The sequence below is a fragment of the Manacus candei genome, unplaced genomic scaffold, assembly GCF_025592945.1.
Source record: "Manacus candei isolate 608988 ecotype Guabito, Panama unplaced genomic scaffold, ASM2559294v1 h1tg000028l, whole genome shotgun sequence".
Lineage (NCBI taxonomy): Eukaryota > Metazoa > Chordata > Aves > Passeriformes > Pipridae > Manacus > Manacus candei.
Genome location: NW_026138076.1, coordinates 27,109,045 through 27,129,926, shown reverse-complemented (window position 1 = coordinate 27,129,926; position 20,882 = coordinate 27,109,045). Strand labels below are relative to the sequence as shown.

Here is a 20,882-nt window from a genome sequence, read left to right as displayed (position 1 = left end):
TGCATAAAAGAGGGACAGCCAGAAGCTTTCAGGAGGAATTGAATTTTGTAGTAAAGTGCCAAATCTTTGAATCCAAACTGTTTTATAGAAACACTCTAGGTTTTTCCTATGTGTGCTTCCTTTATCTAGTAAGTAATAGAGTGAACCTTGCCATCAAACTCTGTTGAAGTCTCACTTTCACAAATTTAATTAAAGCTTGCTTTTTGCCAGTACCTTTAACGGTGATTCTTTATCCTCTCACTCGCAGTGAACTGTAATCAGGGAATCATGGGTGGGTTTCTCACACAGTTGTGCTTGTCATCCTTCCAAATTAACTGTTCCAGATTTGGTCTGCTCCAGCATGTGTCCTGCCCTACAGAAAGCTATTGGTCCTGGAAGTCCTGTTCCGGCTTATGTTTCCAATATTTTGGTTCCTGATTATACATCAGGGAGAAGTCCTGAAAAATATAGATCACAGTGTAGGTCTCTGAGTATCTTACATCCATACCTCAGCATCTGGAAACTTTTGATTCCCATTCATTCTGCATTTTCAGAACATGCTGAATCCACACTGTTGGCAAAAGCTCTGGGAATATGGAATATTTGGGGAAAAAAACCCTAACAAAACCTAAAAAAAACCCCACCCCCATGAACACCTCACACTGCTGGGCTGCCATGGAGATTTCCACTGGTAAAAAACCTGATGGTTTACAAACTCGTGATATCTGACTCTTTTAGGCTACCCAGTGCCCTGGCATGAGTTATTTGAGTATCAGCCAGTTACAGTGTTTGTCTGTAACTACAGACTGAATTAGAAGTATGTGCTGAGTTGGCTGTGGAAGAGCTCATGTTGAGTCAGTGTCTGCAGATTCTTATTGATCGATAGAATCTTTGAGGTTGATGTTGTGTACACTCCCAGCAGACTACCATGTCATAAATATCTGAGCTTATTTTTGAGACAACTGCTCTCAAGTGGTGTGGGCAAATAAGAAAAATAAATTCAGAGGGTGTTCATACACAGCATATCAGTTTGTGGAAGGGTGGATGGTAGGTTTTTCTGTAGTGCTGTCTTTAATTACAAGACTAGAACTCCTAAATACTGTTTAACCTTTAAGCCCAGTAATTAAGAGATCTCTTTGGAGTTTGTCAAATCTCATTGAGTTCAAAGGTTGTAGAAAATTGTTCTTTTGTTTATCCATTTTGGCCTTAATTTTTTTCCTTCCAGTTTGTACTTGATATCATTGAGTGTCACTGAGAATTTTGTGTAATAAAATAAAATGCTCAAGTGGTTCATTGACAGAAAGCAGTGGTGAAAGCAGCTTTTAAATTTATGTATTGTTTTTTTGAAAAATGTTCTGTGTGATAATTACTGTTTTTAACGTTTGTATTTTTTTTTTTTTGTGTCTCTCAACATACTTTGAATCCTCAGGCAGAACGTGCAGCTCTAATGGAGGAACTTGCTGCCCTTCGGCAGAAAAAAGAGCAGCTAAAGGCAGAAATAGACAAATACAGGGAATGTGATCCAGACGTTGTTGAAGAAATGCGTAAGTTGTGTATTGTTTAAAGTGATCTTTTGCGTGAAAAGGTCTGCACTTCTTTAGCTTAAAATCTGATATGTAGAGGTTAGTGAAAAACTAGCTGCTTTTCTTTTTAAAGCTGAGCAATAAAAACAGTACACAGACCATTTCTTTTTATGTTCTGTTATATTATATATGAGGGGGTTTGTTGATATTTACTCTGCCAACAACTGAGCAGTTAACAAACAATCCCATAATTCTGATGCTTTAGAATTAATGTCAGGATCATTCTTCTAGAACCATATTAATTCTATAACTTGTGCTGAACCCTAGAATGTGTGTAGGAAGAGTAGTGTCTGGTTCCCACTTACCTTCAGTTCCATGCTGGCAAAACAGGTACTTACTTATCTATTTAGAACATAAGCATTTAATTAGAGATGCTTAATTATCACATACGAAAACATGGTATCACACTGTTGACTGTACTGTCTCTGACATGCTGGGCTTTGATTGGAGTTTCTAATTCTAATGGAATACAAGGAATGATGAGTGACTTTAATACTTAATACAAAATTGGGCACTGAAATGTACTTAATATTCTGATCCTTAGCATGAAAAATGAAAAGCATGCATGAAATTTTATTGAATTTTCTCTACTGCAACTTTCATGTTTTATTTATTAGGCTCTTACATTGCTACCCAAGCACCACTGCATGTTGCTGTAATGCCAACACGCTGCTACAGAGTGACGAGAAACAGGCACAGTCCTTTTTCTGAACAGATATGTGGCTGAATCTTCCTCTTTCCTTATTCTTCTAACAAAGTCCACAGCTTTGGAAATGTTCTGAGAGGAAGCCAGGAACATAAACAGAGTTGGCAGCATACACCAAATCTGGAAAGATATTATTTATTTTGAGGGGCTGTGACATTTTTTGTCAGCTGTGTTATCTTTCCCTAAGGATGTAATGGTATGCCAGGGAATAAGCAAACTTGAGACCTGAGGTTAGTTACTGTGCTGTAAATCCCTTGCTGCCTGCTCTCCTGAGGACAAGACACATTCCAGCTGATTCCAGCTGTAAAAATGAGCGAGGTTAGGCAGATACTGACAGCAGAGGGATGTGTAATGTCATGTATTTTAACTGCTGAGGTACCCTTACAGTAAGCATTGCACTGAATGGTTTGAGGAGCCTCTTTTTTGAACCAGTCATGGTGAGCACGTTCCTGAATAGCAGGCACAAGGGGGCAAATCACAGCTTGAATGCTAGGGCAACTGCATAAGTTTGCAACGTGGAGACTAATATCCTGGAAAGAGGGAAGGAGACAGAAGTGTAATACCTATTTACTTCACTTATGCTCTTGTCTTTTGTTTGTTTGTTGGGGTTTTTTTGTTTGGTTGCTTGGGATTTTTTTTGTTAAAGTATGTAGAAGGTCCATGTGAACTTCTGTGATGGAGGCATGAGCAATTAAGGGAGTTGGTGAGGTTAGCACTGTTGCAGGGGCAATATGCAGTAGTGTTTCAAAATTAATTTGTCCTTGACCTTTAATTTAAAAATAGTTTCTACTTCATTATATGTTTTGTCAGTTATTATTGAAGTAGTAGTGCACATTGTTGCTGGCAATGTATGAGTGAATAAATGGTCATGTCAATTTGGGGGAGTTAAGGTCTGTGTCAAAGCTGAATGGAATTTTAGAGGATTTAAGGGAAAGAGGGAAATGGGAAAAAAGGGTTGGGGGTATTTCTCTTCTTTCAGAGTACGGAAAAATGCAAAGGCAGAACAAGCTGCAGGAAGTTATGGTTTTTAGTGTAAGAAGGCAATAAAGAATCTCAGGCAATGAAAGGCATTCAGCTAGACATAAAAGTTATGGCTGCTGCTTTGCAGAAAAACCTTATAATAAAAGTTACTTATTCACAGATTTTAAAGTATTTTTGAACTGCAAGTGAGTGATATGATTTTATACTTCTGTGCAATTTAGATAATTGTGATTATTTTCAGTTAGATCACCTGAGCAGATTTCTAACTCTAAATTACCTTATTTTAAAGTCAGAAATTAGAGATGGCTGTTATGTTATAAAATTGCACTCTTAAAAAGAGTTGGATTGTTCAATAAAATGTGTTTTGTAATGGGCAGTTGTCACGTTCTGCATTTGGGTTTTCCTTCTTTTTCCTTAATGAGTTCAACCTCTGAGGAAATCTTTCTGATGTCTAATATAAAATTTCACTCTATTAATTTCTCATCCCATATCACAGAGCTGCTTTGGTTCTTCTTGTGGTATTTTAGGGCTGTATCAAATTGTCATCTGTTTTCAGTGGCCTTCAAATTTGGGGAATGCTTTCCTGCGTCTTTTTAGTCGCTCATTCCCTCAAAGAAGTATTGCAGAAACAAACCTATTGCACAGTGGTAAGCCTTATTAAAACACATGCACACACACACATATTATTTTCAGGGTCAAAACAAAGTTTGGATGATTCATAGCAAATATCTGAAGACTCAGCTAAAAACAGAACATCTGTCTTGCTTCCTGAATCTTGTGGTGGGAAAGTCAAGTTTGACCATGTAACTAAATATACTATAATGCGTATTCACAAGGGGGCAGATTGGAATACTAAAATACTAACTCTGTTTTTTGCTGACTTCACTGCTTGTTCTCTTCATATCAGTTACAAATGTTTTGCTGTATGGTTTGGCTTAGTTTCCATGTCTTTTGTGTTAGAAGTGCATTGAATTATAAACTCTTAACGCGTACCCAAGTTTACAGCATTTGAACACAGACTTTTAAGTATTTTTATATAACAACTAACTAGAGTAAATAGCAAAAGAAACAAGATTTAGGGCCAGACCACTAGAGGAAGCTGCATAATAGTCTGGTTTTGTGGATATATTTGGATAATTCCATTTTACAGGTAGGGTATTGTGAAAATAGAATAGCAAAATAGGAGGGTTTTCTTTTCTAATGACCTCTGCAATTCAGTGATTGAAGTTTGTCTTTGCCACTTGGAAACAATCTTTAAGACATCTTGTGTGAGTTAGGATTGAGTAATAAATTATTTCTCAACATTAAAGGCAGTAAAACTGACAACAGTCACTGGAAGTAAAAAAAAAAAAAAGGTGGCATTTTATACTTTTCTATTAAACTTGTAATCCTGCTGCAGATGGTTCAGGATGGAACCCTTGTTTCTCAGCTTTGAGGCATGTTTATGTAGGGTGGAAGATATTCTCATGAGAAAGCAGCCATTGTAGAGAGATTCTTCCAGTAGAAAAAGCTTATGTGACATAGCATGCATGTATGCAGTTGGATATGTGTGATGCTGCTGGATTCTCTAAAGATTATGGTAGAGGATAAAGGCATGGTTCACAATGTTCATAATTTCTCCAGATTTTTATGAAGTCGACAGAAAAAGCTGCATGTAACATCAAGATTAACCTGCTGCGTAAGTTTAATTCTTTCTGCCTGCCAGAGAGAGATGTTAGGGAGCTAATAGCATTTTTCTCATAATTGATTTTATAGAAAAATTTGTCTTGACGACATAACTGTATAAATGATGGTGACTTTACTCTGAGTTGGTCAGCTTGTAACTGGAAACAGCTAAACATTTTCAGTGTTCACTGTAAAATAAACATTTTTAGAATTTCCAACTTCTTGTTCTTTCACTGTAAATAGAGGAGTGTTGATTTAAGTTTTATTAAAAGATTGTTGGGTCTTAGCTATTTTTTTTCCCGATAGCCGTACTTCGGTTACTGTGTGCCTCTGCATAGTTACATACTGATTGGAGTAAATGACTTCTGTGTGGTATGATTGCTAATAATTTTGGGGCTTGTCTTAGATGTTGCCTGTTAGAATTCCTCTTTAATTTAGCGTGTTTTTAGAGTGTCCAGTTGCTGATAATTTTTATCTAGGCTTTTACCTTTAAAACAATGATCTCAACATGTCTAGACAAACAGTATTCTCAAAAATTAGCAAACTACCAGATACAACACATGTAGCAATTTTGATGTCAACCTTTTTACTTTGGCTCTCTTTGTTTATTTTTATCCTGTAGCAAGAGAGGCAAGTGATTGAAATGGATGTGATTTCAAACCACAGATATCCTTTTGACTCTCTGAATGTGTGATCTCAGAGGCATCACTACCAGTCCATTTCAGTGTTAGATTATCTTCTAAAACTAATGGGTATGTGAAAGTAAATTCTGGGATAACATCCAGACTTTACTAAATACCATGGAAATGTTATGGTATATGTAGTATGTACTTGAAAGTGTCTTTTTTCATTGTAGATGCTTCAAAATTTCTAATTCTGATGTTTCTAAACACTGAAAATTTCAACTTGACAAACTGTTGTGAAGAATTATATCAGGATATACAGACAGTATGAGAAAATAGTTCTGAATTTTTCAGCTTCTTCATTCATCTTAATATCTGAAGGCTGAATGCTGAAAAGTTGATTTACCTGCAGTTTGGGAGTTATTTTTCTGGGGGGTTTTTTTGGGGGGAGAGGGATTTTATTTTTTTTTTTTGTTGATACACCCCCCTATTCTCTTCTGTTATGCTCAAATAAATTAGAAACTTTGTTACATTTGCAGATGTACTTCATGTTACACAAACTTAGTACCAAGTGCTGGATTCTTTTGGGAGTTTCTTACTAACACTTGGAATAGTCCCTGTTCCCAGAAAGGAAACACTAGTGAAGAAATTAAATGAAGATTAGACTATCCTGGCTAGTGGAGAGGCTTTAAAATGAGTTGCATCAATTTTACTCAAAATTTGTTAGAATGCTGATAATTTACAAAAGGATTTAATGGATTTTATTTTATATTTTGTGGCAAAGATGATTGTTCAGAAAAAGTATCAGAAAGTTTACTTTAAAAAAAAGCCTTGTCAGCAGTATCAGTTATTGAACTATTAAGTATCTGTTTTTAAAAATGTAATGATTCACTTGGAAAAGTGAATGTCTACAAATAATTATAAGCCTGGTCTAGGTGCCACCCAGATCAATAGCGTACAGATGAAGCTTATAGACAAAATGGTTTTTTAATCACCTCTAGATCCAGTATGTTCAGTTTGCAATTAAAAGGATGTTTCCTAGCTACTGACCACGAAATATGCACCTGGCATCTGAGAGGCGAGCTGTGCTTTTTACAGTTTATGCAACAATATCATTAACAAAGATCTGCAATCAGAAATTAGTCATTCTGCTGAAGTTAGACTAGTGTCTTCACTCACATTTATGTTAGCCTTAGAGGGTTAAACTAGTCTTTCTTTGGAGTGAACCAGACACTTGCTTAAAAGTACGTAGAAAAATAATAATTTTAAAAGCAAGCATTCATTTTTTTACTTAGTCTCATCTTTCAGGGTATTGTATATTTAGTCTATTCATCTCCGGAGGATCAGAATGAGGATATGACAGGAAATAGACAGTGTATGTTCCAGTATGTAACTTGTAGACTATCTGCTACTAATAAAAACAAAACCACACAGCCCATATGCCCACCCCTTTTTCCTACTTCATCATGGAGTAGCAGAATATATAGAGATGTGCAGCAATAAGGAAAGAACACATTTACTCAACTAATTGCATCAAGCTAAGAATTTTGTTTTCCTTGCTCCCTGTAATGTTCTTAGAATGGTTTGTCATTCAGTTGGAAGGTTGGCAAATTAAATTACCTTTTCAAAAGGTACATTAAAAGATAAATCAAAATGTTTTCCCAAAACTAAACATAATTTAATTTCTAGGAAGAATTAGGAATAATAAATGTACTTCCATGAAAACATAGTTACATATAGTAACAGTAAATTTTTAACTGTTAAGTAAAATTGATGAGTGTAATTACAAATGTATACTTGGATCACTGATACTCCAAGCTCCTTTGGTAATCATAGCAAGTAAGATGGAATTGCAAGGTTAAGCAGAATATGTGCTCCTTTATCTTCAGCCCTTCCAATTTTTTTTTATCTTGAAAGTCAAGGGAAACTTGTTTGCATTTAAGTTATTGAAAATGCTGGTCCTTTGAGAGAGCAAACACTTGCAAAGCATAATCTGGCTGTGATTACCAGAGACCATAATGTGGTGGTTTAAGGACCTTCCCTGACAAAAGTAGGTTAAAGAGTTCTCACCTTGGCCCATCATTCCTGTGCTGCAGTTCACCAGTGATAAAAGCAAGTTTTCAGCTCAAGGTAGGAACAGATGGTATAGATACCCTTCTTTCATGATGGAATCTCCTGAGGTCTTTGAAATCTCTCTTTCTCCCCAACAAGTCTGTCTGATGGAGTCTTTTGCTGCCTTCAGAAAGCTTTCATACATGTGTAATTTATCATGCACCTCACAGAATTGTTTGTTTTGTGGTAGTTGCCCTGAAGAGCAACCAGGGATCCTCAGAGCAACTAGGACCATGTCAGGTGACAAGTTTTCAAAGGACATCTTTGCGAGCTCTGCAGTGAGTTGAACTGTTAGAAAATGGATCTGGGAAAAACTGAATGAGGGAGGAACAGGAGTAGGTAAATGGGTGAGCAGCTTCTGACCCTTGTAAAGAAAGGAGAATACAACAGCCATGAAGAATAATGAGTGAAAGGTGACCAGGAAAAACTGGGCAGCTTAGGATGTATCTGTACATATATACCTAAGGCACAAAGCTTAAAGTGAAATATGGGGCTTTTGGCTGCAGCTGGGAAGCTTAAGTTCAGAAGGGGCATTTGGCTTTCAGCAAAAGGCCTTTATTCTTTGCATTTCAGAGAATTTCTCTGTCTCTGTGTTTGGACTCCAGATAAGAGGTTACTCCGCAACGAAAAACTGCCCTAAATGTTTAGACACATGCATGCATGTGTTTCTGTACCTCAAGCACATTCTAGCAAGACTGTTTTTCTTAGAGGATATCAACTTAAGCCAACTTGCTTTAAAATGAAGCTGCGTTTTAGCTGGTTAAGCAAAAAAAAACCAAAACCAAGCAAACAACACAGCTTGTGTTTTGTCACTGGGGCTTTACTTGGACACTCAGAAAAGAGCCACTTGGAAGATCAAATCTGTAGGTAACATGTAACACCATGCTTAAATAAATTTGCTACTCTGGCAAGTTATCCTTTGTTGAAATCAATTGAAAACACTCACAAGGCTTGTTTTTGTTCTTTCTGTTTATTTTATTTCTTATTTGTTTATATTGGGATGACAGAAAAAATATCTAGAGTTAGAGGGTTATGGGTGAAATATGTGGGAATAGTTTATTGTCTGAGCCAGTAAATCCTTATGGCAAAAGCTGTTGAGCTGCTTAGGAATGGTAGACACTTGATAAAATTTGTGATGTGGAAAATGGCTACTTATGACTACATTTATCATACTCCTTGATTTAGAAATTGTGTTTTAAAGCCCTGAGGAAAGCGTCAAATGGAACTAATCAATAGATCATTTATATATGAAACAGAAAGGCTTTTGTGGAGTGAGTATTTTGCTTCTGTCTCCCAGTGTTGGACCTACTAGCTTAATGGTGTATGGTAGCATTCATTCAGACTGTTTCGATAAAGTTATGGTAGTGATATTCAAAGGAACATACTGGTTTATATCTTTTCATGACATCTAAATGCAAAATTAGGTCAGGAAAGGTATTGTGGATTTTAGTTTGTTGTCTTCAGTGCTAAGTTGCAGAACTGTCAAATGAGGTCTTCCCTGGCCTTCTTTAAAAAAATGTGTTGGCAGATATCTGCAGATATCTTCCATATTTTATGTTTTCATGTATGTTATGTTTTCATTATGGGTTTATCTAGACTAGGACTGTATATTATCAGGGTATATTCCTAATATAAATACCTTTTTCAGTGCTGTTTAACTGCAGAGTTTTTGCAGGGCAGGTTGTATGAGTACAAGACTAATCTTGGTGCTGGTGGTGTATTTGAGAGTATTTCTAATGGGTTTTTTCCCCTCTCACTTTAATATCTTATTAGCTAGTTTCACTGAAAAGAGCAGGATATCAGGAAAAAAATCCAGAATAGAGAACCAATTTGGGAATACCAAGAAGAACACAGTTTTTTTCTCTACCACTGTAAGAGACCTCTGTAGACTGGGAGAAGTTTGGTTTTTTGACTCAGTTTTGTGTGAAACTAGAGAAATACAATCCTGATGAAACAGCAGTAGTGTGAGTCTCAAATTACTTTATAATTTGTTAGCAATTCAGTATCAGAAAGGGATGTAGAATTGATGAAGCTCTATAATATGGTCTGTTGTGTCTTGCATCTGCTCAATATTTATATTGATGAGCTGGATAATACAAGAGAAGACATGCTTTTGTTACATTTGCAGCTGAGGGACTGTGTGGACAAAGGACAAAGTGGGATTTCAAAATGAGCATGACAAATTGCAAAGATAGTCTAAAAAACAATAAAATTCAGTAGTGGTGAGTGCAAGGGTGTACATGCGTTCAAGGATATGGTGTTACACAAATGATCTGGAGCAGTTGGTTAAGGGGGGAGGGTTTGAAAAAAGATATCAGGCTTATAGTAGTTTACAGGTTGAAGGTAAAAATTTTTGTCGTGTAAAGCAAAGTCACCATACTAAGATGCAGAAGTATAACCAGCACAGAGATGTATGAAATAATCTTCCTGCTCAAGCTGGCATTAGTGCAGCTTCAGCCGTAACACTATCAGTGTTAGATATCCAACCTGCATATCCTACCTAATTTATTTCAAAGTATTCATATATTCTTATAACTAAGTGTTCAGAGTACAGCTAAAAGACCAGACATTGAGCAATCACATTCTAAGAGGAAAAAAAGATTTATAAAATTAGGGCTCAAAAGAAGGTTGCTCCTGGTGGATTTTGCATATCTGTATCTCCTTCAGAAAAAGGAAAGGAATAGCTTGTTACTCAGGTTCCTGGAGAAGTTGGCAATAAGTAATAGCCTTAAATTACAGAGGGAATAAAAATTAAGTGAAAAACTAATGGTAGCAATAATCAAATACAAAATTAGACTGTCTGGGAAGGTTGTGAAAGCTCTAATACTGGCAACCTTAAAAACAGGCTACAAATACCTCAGAAATGGCATAGGTGAGGTTGAAAATGCATTGAGTTGTGGGTACAGAGATCGGAGGATCTCCTGCAATGCCTTCCACTTTTCTCTGCAACTTCTGTGACACGAGGCATGCAGCAGATTGCAGTCCAGAACTGGACAAACCATGGTGCTCTGGAATGGGCCTCCTTGTAAAATGCAGTTCAGCAGCACAGAAATTTGCAAGTTGATGGCAAGTTGAATATGAGTCATTGTGCCCTGGCAGCCAGGAGGGCCACCCGTGTCCTAGGGAACATCAGGGAAAGCATCGCCAGCCAGTTGAGGGAGGGGATTGTCCCACTCTGCTCTGCACTGGTGCGGCCTCACCTTGAATATTGTGTGCAGTTTTGGGTGCCATGATATAAGAAAGATACTATAAGAGCTATTGTAGAGTGTCCAAAGGAGGGCAACAAAGATGGTGAAGGGCCTTGAAGGGAAGCCATAGGAGGAGCAGCTGAGGTCACTTGGTCTGTTGACCCTGGAGAAGAGGAGACTGAGGGGAGACCTCATTGCAGTCTACAACTTCCTCATGAGGGGAAAAGGAGGGGCAGGCACTCATCTCTCCTTTGTGGTGACCAGTGACAGAACCTGAAGGAATGGCCTGAAGTTGTGTCAGGGGAGGTTTGGGTTGGATATTAGGAAAAGCTTCTTCACCCAGAGGGTACTGGAACAGGCTCCCCAGGGAAGTGGTCACATCACCAAGCTAGACAGAGTTCAAGAAGCATTTGGATGATATTCTCAGGCACATGGTGTGATTCTTGGGTATGATCCTGTGCAGGGCTAAGGGATGGACTTAATGATCCTTGTGGGTCCCTTCCAACTTGGCATATTCTGTGATTTTGTGAATTCACTTTAGCTGTGCTGAACATATGGAGTTTATTAGTGAATGAAGTGGGGAGGAAGGAGTTGTCCATTCAGGGAGCCCTGAATCAGCCCTGAATCAAGTTGGTATGCTTGTTTCTGTTTTGTAAGCATACTGCTTCCCTCTGGTCTTTGGATAAGAATAGATATATTTTAGTTATGCCACTAAGATTTCAGTGTGGGTTTTCAGGGACACTATTTAAAAGGCAAATGGTCTTTTTCTGTAGGCACATGAATATAGTAAACTTAAGTGGAAGAGCATGTCTTTTGCATAGAGGAATTTTTTGGTAGCAATTCTGACAAATTCTGTTCGACGTTTTTCAAGGAGACCCTGTGTACATCCTGATGAAATTTGACAGTGTGACCTTTTCATATGGGACAGAAGGAGTTTTTGCTGATGAGACTTGACACTTTTTTCAAACACACTGACAAAGATCACAGACCCTTTAAAACCGTGTTCCCAGCAATGTGGATCAGCTCTTTAGTAGCTTTACTGTGCACTGCTGTGTCTTACCATACAGACAAGCACTACAGACTGGCACTATGGTATGTATTCACTCAGGTTTATTTTCAAGTAAACATATATATATATATATATATGTATATATATATGTGCATACACACACACACGTTGCAGCAGAAGTGCTAATTTAATTCATTTGTATATCAAAATTTCTTGAGTATTTTTCTATCACAAATAGCTTATATTGTGTCCTATGCCTTTCAAAATGGTTGTAGATTAGTAGGTAGCATTCAAAATCATCAAAGCTTTTTCTTGTAGTTCTGAAACTTTATTCAGATCTAAAAGAAGTCAGTATAAACAGTTCCATTGAATTTGTGATGTCATTTAAATGAGAAATCATATTTATGCATTGGCTTGAATGTAGTCATGAATCCTGAAGCACTGTTGATTAATATCATGGGGATAAGTGTTGTGTGGGATACTGGAGTGTGGGGAAAGAATTATGTGTTATTTTGGATTCAAAGGAGGTGACAGAATTGTGATGTGCTATCACTTTTCTGCACAGCAGCTCTTTATTCTGCTTATAAGAGGAAACAGCTCTTTGGGAAGCATGGGGGAAGGTAAAGATTTCCAGTATTGTGGACTTGTCTCTGCCTAATACCTGATTACAAAACATTCTTCTAAAGCTCTTGCCACATTGCAGTTCACCCTGTTGACAGTGTCACAGACTACTTATTCTTGAGGATACTCAAATACAGACTTTCAAGAAGCCACTTCATCACATAATTGCCATAAATAGTCTCCAATGGCAAGCTACAGTCTCTTGATCAGTCTCTGGTGTCATTTTGTGAATGGGCATGTCAGTAGGACTTACTAGGCAACTATATTTTGTACTTTCTGTAGATGACAGGTGTATAATTTCTATGTTCACCTTCTATCTTAGCCTTTAGAGATGGGCCCTTTATTTGCATGAGGTATTTTCATTAGTAGGAAAAATTTTGAAAACTATATTATAGTGATGCTGCTCCAGGAGAGGTAGGGAAACATAGATCTGTCCTAGTATGATGATTCTGGAAAAGTGAGGGCAGCCTGTGTGCAGGAGAACAGATAACTCTCTGCAGAAGGCAGCAGACAATCAGAATCATCAGAGATTCAAGTTCATGTACACTTCTTATGTTAGTTGCCATTTTTTATCTTTGAATTCAGTCTAAGTGAATGCAGAATTATTACAGGAATTCAAATGCACCTAATGCAATTAATTTGCCCTGACCAGTTTCATGAGATAGATTGAGAACCTTTGGGCTAATAATCCTCGCTGGTCCCTGAGAACAGTTGCAGCTGTTCTCTACATTTCATGCAGAAGAATTGTGATTCACACTGTAAAATTACTCCTCACCCACATGCTGAAGGCTGCAGTTACATTTTGTATGTGTCTGCTAACAGTCCCACAGGCTGATGGGTGACTGTCTCCTTGATAAAGTGCTGGTTCCTCTGTAGTTGTGTGCCTTTTAAGTGAGGAAATCCATAAAATTTTCTTGTGGCATTAGTTGTGGTAGGTCCAAACTGGCACTAAAGTATGCTAGCTGTATAAATACAATTAGCTTTAGTTATTCTATGGAAATAGGGGTTCCTGGACCTTGAAGGTTTTTTTTATACATAAAAATATTACTTACAATAATCCTTAAAGTTATCCTGAAAATGCCACAGTAGGATCTAGGAGATCAGAGAACACTACAGTTCCTTGTGTGTTTCCAAGATAATATGTGGTTGTGAGCTGGTTCTGGCTGTTGAAATTTTTTTTTTTACTATAGCTATTGGAACTTTATGTTGCCTTTAGAGCTGAATTCTATTCCATGACTGAGTCCTTAATATTTCTATAATGATATGTGCAGGACTTAAAAAGGCTTTTAGGAAGAACCTGAAAGTAGATTTTTTTTTTTTTTTGGAAAACGTTTGTGAGGAGATGGTGGTGGTTGTTGCTATCACAATTGTTTTTCACCTGTGAAAATATCCAAAGTCTCATAGCAATACTAACTTAGTATATATATTGTGTCAAGGAGGCATGTAGTGGTTTTCCCTTCCTGTGGAAATACTTGAGATTCTACAGCTTTTGGCCCTTCATTTTTGGAATGCAAATAGGACTTTTAATTCCTACCACCTTCCCATTCCATGAAAAAAAGGGAGAGAATCTGGGGGAAGGAGGAAAGAAGAAAGCAAAAAGGAAGCTGTAGTTCTACAGTATGCTGAGAATGACTGTGGGGCTTCCTGAGCCAGATCAGAAACATTGTGGCCTTACTGTGCTAAGATTTGAGTCAATATATATTCCCAGTTCAGACTTGTTCAGAAACATTGCTGTGTAAATGTTTTGTGCTGCTGGCCTTCACTCCTGACCAGGTGCAGTTCATTTGCTTTATAAGGCTCCTTGGTGCATCTCCGACAGGTGTCCATGTGTCCTTTTGTCAGCTCTGTCTCCTGGCCTGCTCCAAAATACCCTCCCCCTGGACCTTCCTTTCCCTGCCGTTGCTTTCTTCTATGGAAATACAAGGGATTCTGCCTGTGGTAAGGACAATCACAGTTGCTTAGGATAATGGTTCAGCTCCCAGAATCAGGGCTCTTTGAGTTCCCCTCAGTTTTCCAGAAATACCTGAGGTTGAGGGAAGAAGAGACTTCCACGAGGACTGGTCAGAATTTACTCTCTGACCCTTAACCTTTCACTGTTTAGGGCATATTTCCAGGTGTGTTTTGCTAACATAACAGACAAGCATTGCCAGTCATGTTGTTCCTGGGCCTTGCCTTGCTGTATGCACAGCGGTTGCTTTTGTTCAGTTTTGGAGAGAAAATGCAAGCTTCCATTTTCTTTCTTAGAAAATGCCAAATGTGCCTGAAATTCTTCAGCAGAGGGTACAAGTGAGTGCCTCAGCCAAATAAATGACTTGTATCCTGCAGACTTGGGAGTGGATGTACTGTCTATGGATGTACTGTCATACAAGTAGGTGAAATAAATATGTAATATCCAGAACAAATGGATAATTTTGTTGTTTCCAGGCAGCAACTGTATATATTGTCAGCCTATTTGCAGATGTATAGATAGAGTGTAACTAGAGTGTAATGGTAAGGAGAACATTTGGAAGCATCTGGAAAATGTTACTTCCTGTATTGCTCACCTCTACTGCACATTTGGCCTTTTCATTGTTTTGTGCAGCTTCAGTACTGGAGCACTATTTAGTAGCTGCCAAAAATCAAGTTCAGTTAGAGTAGCTCTGGTCAGCAGGAGGATCAGCAGGACTCCAGCCAAGTTTGGGACCCAATGGTAGTGGTGGTTTTGGCAATTAACCAGTTGCCCTTAATGCTGTGTCTGCATTTCTCCTTTTTACAGATCACACAGTTGGTGTCCTGATTCTTCTTTGGAGTATACATTTTTAAGTTCCCATGCTATTGCTGTCTTTAGATCTTGAACTTTCTTTTTTCAGTGCAGTTTAAAAACCAGAAGTCCAATGCCTGTGTGATCCTCTGGAGCTAGAGAATAGGCAATCAGAAGTAGCATGACCCTCAGTTAGTTACACCCATATATAAAGTAGGTGTGTCTGGGGGGTGTCTGCTTTACTACTTCTCCTTTCCCTCATCCTCCATGCATGTACACATACAGATGATGAAACCAGTGAAAGTCCCAACAAGCAACTATAAAAGGCTTCCAGAAAGCAGTCAAGGTGCAGATTCCTTTATTTCTGTCAGTTCTTGTGACAGAGTTGGAGGCCTCTGGAAGATGGCTGGCGATGATGCAGATGTGGCTGCTGTCTTCAGGTGACACAGGTCCATGACTACCAAAGCCTGTCTCGTTCCTCTTTCAGGCATGGTGTTGGTTACAGCAGGCACACAAGATCACACAGTGGAATTGTAGGCAAGGTTAAGCCTGATCCCAAAGGATTACATCTTGCCTTGAGATAGCTAAAAGCTCTGCTTGTAGCCAAGAGGCAGCAATTGAGGTGAGATGACATAGTAGTTTCTGAAGATGGATGAGGTATGTTTCCTGCACCCCGAAATAAAAAAAGAAATGTGAAGGGAAAATTTAAGTGAAGGAAGTAGTGGTTAAGTAGACTGCAGTGCCATCCTGCAGCAGGGACACTGACAGTCTCACTTGATGTCAGCAGACAATGCAGTCTGTCTTGTTTGCATGAGCTTGCTCAGGCTGGACGTGAGGAAAACATGAGTGTCTTGCAACTTGCCAAAATAACTGACGTTGCTGTTGATAAAATATGCCTGATAGTATAGGCAACTTTCAGTTTGGTAGAATAAATCCATACCTGCATCCCTGTGGTGCTGTCATATATATGGATGTATCATAGGCATGAGGTAATGTGAAATAGCAAGTAGCAAACATCTGCCTCAGCCTCTTGTGAATGTGTTTCTGGGACATGTGATGTGCCTGAGGCTTTGCAAGTGGTTTTCTTTTCCCCAACTCTGAGTCCTCTGGCAGCAAAGTAATGTGGGGGATATGTCATCCCAATTTCTGAAGGACTGAGTCCTCTTCTTTGATGTTCAGACAGGTTGTTTGAATGTCACCTTCACCATCCTGAAGTTCTGCCTTGTGGATTCTTCCCTGCTTCTACCATGACACTTTGCTGCCAGTCTGTGATCAGTCTCAGGTGGTGCATGGAAAGAATGCCATGGTTAAAATATTTCTTCATTTTGTTTGTATAGCTTTTACTCTCAGGAGTTTTTGTTTGGTTTGGTTTTTATTATTTTTTTTTTCTCTGCTATTGAAGTAATTGAAACTGATGCCCACTGTGGGATTTCCACACTATAGCTTTCTGCTCTCACTACCATGTTTTCATTTCTAGCCACAGCTCAGTTATAGGCAGCAACTGCCATTCTAACCACCCTGTTGCCCATCCTTATATATCTGTTGGTCATCTCAGCCTTTTCTCTGACTGAGGTATGTAGTCACATTTTCAGAACACATGATCACATATGTATATTTTGACACACATGAGCGATGTTTGCAGGATGATGATGCACCTTGCTGCTGCTGTTTGTTTTTTAATGTACTGTATTATATGGCCACTGGGCTTTAAGCAGAGAGCTGTGTGCTGAAAGCTGCATGAACTTAAAGCTGCTGTGGGATGGAGAAGCACACAGCAAGGCTGGTTAGCTGCTTCCAGCAAAGCAGAACTTTCTGCTGAGACCTTACAAATGCTGCGGAGTAGGTTGGTTCCCCTGCCATCAGAATGCTGTCACCTTGCTGCTCTGGATCCATGAGTTTAATGCTATCCTACTTTCCCCCACTTCATTTCAAACTTCATTACTTGGAGTCAAATACAGCTTTCAACTTTAACTGTAGAATTTCAGAAAAATGCTGAGGGAAGTATCACAACTAACATTTTAAATCTTGACCAGTGAAAGCTCTTACTACAGTACTGTTCCAAATGCCATTAGCTGCAAATATGTTGTCAGCACTGCCAGTCATGGAACTGAACAAGTGGAGGTGGCAACTAGCAGTCAGCAAAGGAAAAAAGGAATATCTCTCTCAAGCTAGGAACAACTTGAATTTCTGATGCATGCAGGCAAGCAAAAATGCCATCTTCTCACCCACTCTTTTTTTTGCCCATTTTTTTTTTCCTTTTCTTCATGCTTTGCCCAAACTTTCTAATTGTAGACCATTTTAGAAACTACACTGGTTTTGAAATGTCATATTACTCCAATTTAAACATTTTTCACATCAGTTACTGAAGTGTTAAGGTTAGAATAATGAATGCTTACCTTCCTGTGTGCTAGCAGGTGATTTTTGAACATAATTTAATTTTGCTTGAAGTATAATCTGTATAACAATAGATACGTGATCATATATTCACTTCCAAGCACCTCCTGGAGACAAATTTCATGCTGACCATTCAAATGAGTATTATCATGCAAGTACTAACAAGACTAACTGGGAATAACTAAGTTATGTGTAGGCGTGAGAACCATAATGATTCTGATAAATTCCCACATTACAAACCAACCTGCTTGATTTGATTCAGTACTTATTTTAATGGGAGCAAGGTGATCTAGGAGGAATTTTTCTTGATAGTTTTGCTTCATGGAGGCTATACAAAAGCTATTTGTAGTAATGGTAAATTACTATTACATATTTAGTTATGGAGTGGTGATAAGGTTGCTAAGCCAAATTTAATAACCAGAAACATTATTTTGTCTTCATTTCATTGAGGGGATTCTTAAAGCCTGGGAGACCTTCCAGAGCTCTATGATAAACTTTTGGATTAATGTGATAGACTGATGCCTTGTCATTTTCCTTATGTATATGGAATCATGCATACCCAGGTGATGGATTACTTATGTATAGAGAGAATTACAAAATATTTTCCATCTCCACTGCCTCTAGTATCTTCAGGCCATGTATCTAGTTCCAATCTTGCTGCAGAAAATTAAGCCCCCAGGGAAGCCAAAGTAGGATTATTTTATTTTAAAATACACTTTTAAAACTCACATTTATTCATATGGTATCTTTTATATTCCTTGATCCTGTTTTTTTCTTTAACTTAGCTTTTTGCTTGCTGAAGCCTTGAAAGTGTAAAACAAAAGAAGTATTTGGAAGCAGTGGAATAACTTCCCTATATTGTGTGGTTCCCTAAAAATGACATCACTAAAAATTTAATCTCTGCGTCTTGAAACTATGGGATGATTTTACTGTGATGTATGCTTTTATTGTTGTTGGTGTTTTTCTCTGTTTCAGGCCAAACAAACAAAGTGGCCAAGGAGGCAGCCAATAGATGGACTGGTGTGTATTGCAGTGACATAACTTCACATTCGAGCAATTTCAGTAAAAAACCTACTCATTGTTAAGAATTTTAAATTTGATTAAATTTTTAAAATTTTTTGTTAGATAGTCCTCACTTAAAAAAAATACAGAAATTTATTTTGCTTATAAACTATTATGATTCAAAATAAAGACTACATCTTCTGAGTTTAGTTACTGAATGTACTTCATATGACATAATAGATTTGTCCTTCTCGTGCTGGCCTGCACACTGTGTTAAAACCTGCAACTCATTTCCTTGTTAGAGTTCAAATCTCTTACAATCAGAAAAACAATAGAGACTGGCAATGGTGGTGCCCAGGTATTCAGAAAGCTTAATTCTATTCTGAACGTTCATCTATTTCTAAAGAATGCTTTGTGGAACCTTATTGCTGCTACCATGTGATGGATGCTGATATAAACTAGATATTTCTCAAACTAATTCATCAGCTTTTGACATGCAAGAAAGATGCTGCACAGTTTTGAGGAAGATTATTGTGATAACATTCATGTGGAAGTTTAACTCAATTTTCTGTTGTTTGCTATATTGCATTTCCATTTTGCAGAGCAAGCAATTTCTATGTCCTTATTTTTTTTAAATTATTTAGAATGTTGTTTGTAATTTTTTGTCTAGAATTGACCTACTGATGGACTGTTCACTATCATTGGTTATGAAAATGCAGCAGGATATAATTTTCTTATTCTTTCGACTATTATTTTATATCTTCATTTGCACTGGGTTGTTTACTGCATATGGGCAAATAAAATTATGGATTTGAAAATAACTTCTGGGAATTCTGTTGTCAGGGCTTTCTGCTGTTGATGACAGGCTGTTGTTCTCAAGGCCTTGAGTGAGGTAAAGGAGTTATGCCTCAGCCTGTAGAAAGTACTTTGCTTTAATTAGACAATTAGGTTATATGTTGTAGCATATTTTTCTTTTGAAGAGACAGTTTTAAAACCAAAGGTGTGATGGTTGAAGAAAATATTTCTAAGGTGTGCAGACAGAGAACACTTACTCTTTTAAGGAATGCTGCAATTTATGGGTGTTAGAAATGACATGATGGGTTTTAGAAATGACGTAATGAGTTTCAGTCAATACTGCAGTGAAAAATTATGTTAAATTGAAGAAAATGTATATGTTAAAGCTAAAAGAGAAGTGCTGATTAAAATAAAGCTTCTTGAATGTCTTTTATTTAACTTTCAAAAATGTACAGTGTCTGAACAAACACATGGAACTAGAAAGGATTTTATAGCTAATTTAAATCTAATTTTTGCAGTTGTAGACAGTCAGTAGGTGTCTAGTTGAAGAAGGACCTATAAAATACTATGCATATTCACACTTACCTCATCACTGTAGCAGGCTTACACTGTAATCATGCTTTTCAGTCTCCTTATAAAAGAGGAGCAAGGAAAGATAAAGAAAACATCCAAAAAAAGAGTGAAATTATGTTATTAACAAAAACCTTCTGTCTTCTGTTCTAAATCTACTTAGTAATGATGTTTCCCACTATGTACCTTTTTCAGACACACAAGAGATATTTAAATGGAAGGATTTTGTTGTAGCCAAGACTATAATTCATGCTTTCCTAAATATTCAAAGCTGAATGGTTTTCATTCTGTTCACAGATAACATCTTTTCAATAAAGTCCTGGGCCAAACGTAAATTTGGATTTGAAGAGAGCAGAATTGATAAAGGTTTTGGAATCCCGGAAGATTTGGATTACATTGATTAGTGTTCTCTTGATGACTGACACCGTTGTACATAATTTGTTATATATTTGCAGTTTGCATTTAAATGTGTATCTAAGTCCTCTCCAAAAAACTGACCATCCTTTAATTTGCTGGTTTTGTTAAAGTTAATAAAATTCTAAAAATATTTGTTGCATTTTTTGTCTTGTACTCTACAGTCTTAGAATGGACAGAGGTTATAGGGAATAATTATTATAGAATCCTGATTCAACTCTTCCTTTGCTTAAGCTAGAACCTCCAGGGATTTATGTTTAAATATGTTGAAGGCTTTGGAGAAAGAACAGCAGGAGACAATATGGAATAGAATGAATTTTTCCCTCATCTCACCAGTGAAATAGAAAAGAGGCATAATCAGTTAATGAAAACAGCGAGGCAGTAAAGGTGTGAGCAGAAAGGCTGAGCTTTGATTTCAGGTAGTTTTTTATTGTGTTGCTAGAACTACTTGTATGTTTAGTGACAAAATTTTGGTTGTTGGGCATCATCAGAGCTGAATC

The 20,882-nt window shown here is 37.6% G+C and overlaps 1 protein-coding gene across 4 annotated transcripts in view; it reads left to right on the top strand.

Moving 5' to 3' along the window:
• MND1 (meiotic nuclear divisions 1) overlaps positions 1 to 20,882 on the top strand; it is a 57,911-nt gene that overhangs the window by 22,137 nt on the left and 14,892 nt on the right. For 2 of the 4 annotated variants that reach the window (XM_051790567.1, XM_051790568.1), the window contains exons 6-8: positions 1,409 to 1,523; positions 18,577 to 18,621; positions 20,266 to 20,487. In XM_051790567.1, coding sequence (XP_051646527.1) covers positions 1,409 to 1,523; positions 18,577 to 18,621; positions 20,266 to 20,372 — 267 coding nt within the window. In that variant the 3' untranslated portion in view covers positions 20,373 to 20,487. Of the gene's footprint in view, positions 1 to 1,408; positions 1,524 to 18,576; positions 18,622 to 20,265; positions 20,518 to 20,882 lie in introns of those variants that run through there. The other 2 variants (XM_051790566.1, XM_051790569.1) reach the window with 2 other exon arrangements.